Source organism: Parasteatoda tepidariorum, chromosome 10, assembly GCF_043381705.1.
Source record: "Parasteatoda tepidariorum isolate YZ-2023 chromosome 10, CAS_Ptep_4.0, whole genome shotgun sequence".
Lineage (NCBI taxonomy): Eukaryota > Metazoa > Arthropoda > Arachnida > Araneae > Theridiidae > Parasteatoda > Parasteatoda tepidariorum.
Window position 1 is genome coordinate 21,111,838 of NC_092213.1, and position 6,449 is coordinate 21,118,286.

General features: G+C 31.2%; 1 protein-coding gene across 4 annotated transcripts in view; it reads left to right on the forward strand.

The window, feature by feature from the left end:
- Nucleotides 1–6,449, forward strand: part of LOC122268263 (chymotrypsin-like elastase family member 1) — a 98,713-nt gene that overhangs the window by 89,291 nt on the left and 2,973 nt on the right. For 2 of the 4 annotated variants that reach the window (XM_016060733.4, XM_043050575.2), the window contains exons 7-8: nucleotides 1,087–1,252; nucleotides 4,448–4,590. The exons of the other annotated variants lie outside the window; for them this stretch is intronic. In XM_016060733.4, coding sequence (XP_015916219.2) covers nucleotides 1,087–1,252; nucleotides 4,448–4,590 — 309 coding nt within the window. The remainder of the gene's footprint in view (nucleotides 1–1,086; nucleotides 1,253–4,447; nucleotides 4,591–6,449) is intronic. 4 annotated transcript variants of the gene reach the window in all.

Sequence of the window (6,449 nt, forward strand, 5' to 3'; positions counted from 1 at the left end):
TCTATTTTTAGTTCCTAAGGGGAAAAAAATAGACAGTTCAGCAATGGCGGTTAATAATATACAGTATAAAGTTTCTTTGCGATCAATAAGAAAAGAAATTTGTTTCTATTTTTAATTAAGAGAAAATAAATAGACAATTCGGCAAAGGCAGTTGATACACAATAAAAATTTTCCTCTTTATCAATAATAAAGTTTTTTTTCTCTTTTTTCTGGTCAAAAGAGGAAAAAAATCGACAATTCGGCGAAAGCAGTAAAAATTTATTTTTGAAGAAAGCATAAAATTAATTTTTTTTTCTATTTTTAGTTCCTAAGGGGAAAAAAATAGACAGTTCAGCAATGGCGGTTAATAATATACAGTATAAAGTTTCTTTGCGATCAATAAGAAAAGAAATTTGTTTCTATTTTTAATTAAGAGAAAATAAATAGACAATTCAGCAAAGACAGTTGATATACAATAAAAATTTTCCTCTTTATCAATAATAAAGTTCTTTTTTTCTTTTTTCTGGTCAAAGGAGGAAAAAAATCGACAATTCAGCAAAAGCAGTAAAAAAAATTTTTGAAGAAAGCATAAAATTAATTTTTTTTTCTATTTTTAGTTCCTAAGGGGAAGAAAATAGATAGTTCAGCAATGGCGGTTAATATACAGTATAAAGTTTCTTTGCGATCAATAAGAAAAGAAGTTTGTTTCTATTTTTAATTAAGAGAAAATAAATAGACAATTCAGCAAAGACAGTTGATACACAATAAAAATTTTCCTCCTTATCAATAATAAAGTTTTTTTTTTCTTTTTTCTGGTCAAAAGATGGAAAAAATCGACAATTCGGCGAAAGCAGTAAAAATTTATTATTGAAGAAAGCATAAAATTAATTTTTTATCTATTCCCAAGAGGAAAAAAAAATAGACAGTTCAGCAATGGCGGTTAATATACAGTTTTAAGTTTCTTTATCATCAATAAAAAAGTTTTTTCTGTTTTTGGTTCGAAAGGGAAAAAAAAGATAGACAATTTGAGAAAAGCAGTTAATATACAGAAAACTTTTGTTTTGCTATCAATAAAAAAGCTCCAAATAATTTTTTTTCTGTTTTTAGTTCGAAAGAGATGGTCAGTATGACCTTACCCATGATATAGCTTTAATAAAATTGAATGCTCCTGTTAAATTCACTAAGTATGTGCAACCAGCTTGTCTTCCAAAACTGTATACAAAACTTGATATTACAAACAACTGTTTCGCAGTTGGTTGGGGCGCAACTAGAGGTAAGAAGTATATTAATTTGATCTGGTATAAAATGCATTACATTTTATTCAATTAATAAGTTAACTATCGAATACAAATTTAATAAAACGTTTTTCATTTTCAATGAATCTATCTTAAAAACTCATATTGATCTAATAAACTAGTATTTAATGCTTTAATCTTTATTAATTTTTAATGGATTAATATTTTTTGCATCGGTCTTAAGATTTTATATAGTATTTTTTTTAAATTTATAGTTTTAATGACAATTGGTTCCCATATATTAGTTAACATATGTTGTTTCAGTTTCAATGGTTAAATGAATGTTTAGGATAAATATGCTAGCAAATCACATGCTTAAATAGTTAAACTTGATACACTGATGCACCCATTTATTTACTTAATATTGAAGGGACGGGATAGCTTGGATAGTTGAGCGTTGGACCATGTCCAAGAGGTCCTGAGTTCGATCCCCATCTGACGAAGATTCCCCACTTAGTAAATGGTGACTGCAAGTTAAATCTGTCAGGTCACAAAGTCCTCCTTGTTCCCATAACAAATCATATCTCTGGGGTACTAAATCGGAGATTGATCGTTCTCTGGTTCAGGTCAAAATTACGATCTGTGGTTGAATGAATGGATATATAAATGGGCTCACCTTATAAGGGGCTGTGACGTGTGTACGGTGGAAGTCGTATTCTTGGATAAAGGTGGCACCTTAAATTCGCGTAGCTTCATCAAACAGGATTGTTAATCGGCAAGTGGCATTAGAAACAACAACAACAACTTAATACTGAAAAAATTCATAGGAATCACGGGCATGGATTGCAAGGGGTAGAAGGGGGTTAGTTCTCCTAAAGGAATATAATCCCCTCCAACAATTTGCAACATTTTAACGATTTCCTTTAAAAATATTGCTAGTAAAATTGTTTTACGTGGATTTTGAAAGGAGTTAAAAGTAACTGAGATATTTCATTACCTACTAAAGGAATTCCGAAATCATTGTTTGAATAGGATTCCTAGCCTACAAGCATTTTGCGTGGTTTAAACTATCTACGTTAAGAAAGTTCATATTATGCTATTTGTATTCATATATTCATATATGCTATTTGTGTTTACGAGCGATAAAGTTTCAAAGTGGCCGGATCAAGCTATTGGTCGAAAATGACATCACTACGGGAGGAAAGAGAGATTATATGTATTGGCTTGCAATTACTTAACTTCGGCAACTAATTTCAATTTCACGAGTGCTCTGGAGTTATTTCCTTCCTGAAAATGTTTACACAGTATCACTATATTAAGTTTGATTTCCTTAACTTTTGACTTTTGTAGAAACTCTCACAAAATTGGGCGAATTGTAAATAGCATTTCTTTTACACAGTTTTAATAATTAAAACTTTATTTGGTCAAATACATTTTGCATTCTATACATATGTAACAGAAATAAAGCAAAATACTGTCTATACTCGCAGTATTTACATTAATTACCTATCAGGTCTTATAAGAACTTAACACTGGTAATATTGCTTTTTTTTTTATCCGTGCCTTTTCAAAATTCAGTAGATTGCATTATTGTTTTATACTGAACAACCATTTCCTTCATTTAAATTAATTTTTTGAAAAATATTAAACCAAGAACGTACTTGAAAATTAACGAATTAAAAAAAATATATTTTTAATTAGTCTTGATATACAGCGAATCTAATCGAATCTAATTGTAAATATGGTTTTTTTAAAAATTATTTACTTCAATGTTTATGATTTACCACGTAAATACATTATAACGATATCTTTATTTTTCTTTTTAGCAGTATAGAGTTATAATGCTCATGAATATAATCCTTCTCTACCCACCCCCACCCCAACTTTGAAACAAAGTCTGCGCCTATAATATGAATTAATAACTTGAAATGTTGCGCAAAGTTTAATGATTGCACTATGATGTTTCACAATGATTAATCATTGCACAATGTTGTTTCGCAATGTTTAATGATTGTCATATTTAACTACAGATGGAATTACTGATGGGCATCCTAAAATCAGTTGAAAAACAATATATTTCAAATTTCGATAATTTAATGAAGAATGCGAGAGTTAAAAAAAATAAAAAATACAAAAATTTTTTGCTTGTATTCTTTTTGTAAAGTATTAAGAGTTAGTTTTAAATCGTATGGGAAAAAAAACTCTACAATGAAAAAAAGATAAATGGTGTTTTCGTCTGATAATTATAGTGAGAACTAGCAGACTTTTCACCTGTTTTCATTTTAATGAAATCACATCTATCATCATTTATCAAATGAGAAATGTAATTCCATAAAGAACAGAACAACAATGACAATTAACGCATTTTGGTAAATTAAGATTAATGAATGATTCAATTCTGCATTGCAATCTGTGTGTTGATAAGTGATATTATCATCACATATGAGATTCTGATTAAGCATTGGAGACATTCTAAAACAATTTTTTGAAAAAACTGAAGCTTTAAGAAAAAGAAAGAAAATTAGCAGGCTTAAACGAAATATGGCATTCAGTATCATAACAGATCTTTAAATTTTGTCAAAATGCTTTACAGGCGTGTAATTGAAAAATCAATCTACGCGACAAAAAATTCAAAATTAAGATTTTTATATATTTGGCATCTTTATCTGGTAAGCTACATATTTCAACAAAAAATTTTAAAAAATTAATTTTATTTTATCAGTTTTTTTGAAATTCTATTTTAGCTTTCATGGCATTAGCAATAGAAGGAGAAAAGTTGTCGAGCCACTTTTCTCGGAATCAATCGTGAAGCACTTGCGTTGTTTTTGCAATTGCATGGCAGTATAGTATAGTAATCAACTAAAGCAATGCCACACAGATGGAGTGACTGAATTTACTTTTTTGAGGATTTTTTTTGAAGATTGAGGACTTTTATTCGATATAACTAGATATCAAATACTTACATTTCGAGTGATAATCACAGTAAGAGAATAATATCAAAAAAAGGAAGACAAATTAATATTACAAGTAAATATCATCAAATAAGAGGAAATTAATAATTTCATGTAAACACTATTAAATCATTAACCGATTTTAGGCAATTTTATGTAATTTTTCTGTTAAATGAGAATGAAGGAAATGGTAAGACAATTACCATTTTTATTATAGATTTAAACACATATACTTAAAATAAAGCATAAAATAATCCCTTAATAATCTTATTATTTCCATAGGTTCTGGTGGAAGTGATGTACTGAAACAAGCTTATCATCCAGTACAGAATGACATTGTGTGCAGGAGACTCGTGGGGGGAAATTTCATTCCGCAAACAATGATATGCGCTGGAAGCCTGGCAGCAGGAAACGGTGTTTGTCATGTAAGTATGGATGGTTTTAAACGTTTTAAAATACTTTAATTTAATAACACCAATGCAGAAATAGGTTATAAAAAGTAATTAAAAAAATTATTAGCAGCTGAGGATTAATCCAAGTAGTACGTTCGTTTCATTGCAACTAAGATGGTCTGTTTTAAATGTTGTGCCATATAAAAGATGCGCAGTGAAGTAAAATTAAGCAGAGTCAATATAATTACTAGCTTTTTCGATCCAGTCCACTATTCAAAATCACTTTGAAATTTTTCAGGTACAGTACTTTTATTTACGTCACACTAGGATCCATAATGGGCTCTTGGAGACGGTCTCGGAAACATCCCTGAGAATGATTTGGTGAAAACATACATACGTCACAAACCAATTTACAGGGAGGACACATTCACACACCATTCATCCGCAGATTGTAATATTTGACCTGAAACCAGAGCACTATCAATTTCCAATCCAGTATCCAAAGAGGTACTGATTAGGTACGGGAAATTGGAGGACTTTGACACCCTAACAGATTTAGCTTGCATTACTCACCATTTTGTACACGGAGAGTCATCAGCTGGTGGTGATCGAAATCACGACCTCTCCGACATGGGCCCAACTCCCTATCAGCCAGGCTATTCCAGCTTGAAATTTTCAAATAAGGAAATTTAAAATTTTGGCAGATTAAGTTTTGATTCATACATATTTCATCTTTAGTCTTAGATCATATTTCGGTCTTTAGTCTTAGATTCATATTTCATCTTTAGTCTTAGATCTCCACCTATTTAAACCATTTCAAGATTTCTGCATTTTAATCCACAACGAAACCATGGTCAGACATACAAATGGACATCGCGTGATCTTTTCATTACACGATGTAGTAAAGTTAAACTGAGCCTAATGACAAGCGCAAAAATTTGTTCTAGATGTAAACAAACTTTGGTTCTGAAGCGTGTTTGTTACTTGTCGAGTTTTCGATTGTACACTTACACAAACACGCAGAGTTTGCTATTTAACAGAAACGGTTCAACATCTTTCCTCGTTTCCGAAATCAATAAAACTGAAGTCAAAGCATAGAAAACGAATAGCGTAGAAATTAATTTTACGAATGTGCACCGTTAAACCTGTGATTTCTGCTCATAAATGGTTCTGTATGACCAAAAAAGGGGGGCCCTATAGGTGTTAAAAGATTGCTTTATTGCAAATTTCTACAACACAGTTCCTTGTTGGTGCAGGTGCAACTCTGAAATGATGGTGACAAACATAATAAAGGCTCCTAAAATAGTTATTTGTTTTAAGTGTTCTACCTTGCAAATTTGCAACGAAATCCATAATTTACGGTTCGCCTTCCATAGAGACAATTTAGATTTGAATCCCAGCAGTGGCTGGTTGATACGAATTCTCTTCCTGGATCACATCACATCGACCACAGCGCTAATGTGAAATTCCCTCAGTGTTAGACAGATCATGGGTTAATATCCCGTTGCCGTCAAGCTATCTGTGGGAGGTTTTCTTCTTCGTGTAACGCAAATGCGTGTCAGTTTGATCAAAAATATTTCGGCGAAAGCTGTTCTAATGCTTGATCCAGGAGTTCTCCTGTCTTTGGGTCTGGGCTCAAAATTTCGAGGCTGCGAAGTTGAACATAGATAGTTGTAAACTCAGAATTAAGTCAGTTGCTCAATGCCGGTTATGAAACAAAATGTATAAAAGATAGTACATTCTATTTATTTTTTGAAGATAAGGCAATCAATAGAATTCTTACCGTTAGAAAAGGGAATTTAGAAATCAATTTTACGAAATTGACCAAGAAATCTATATTTTATGAATACATGGTTAGGGGGTTGTGTAAAATGACTCTAAGAGTTAGTTTT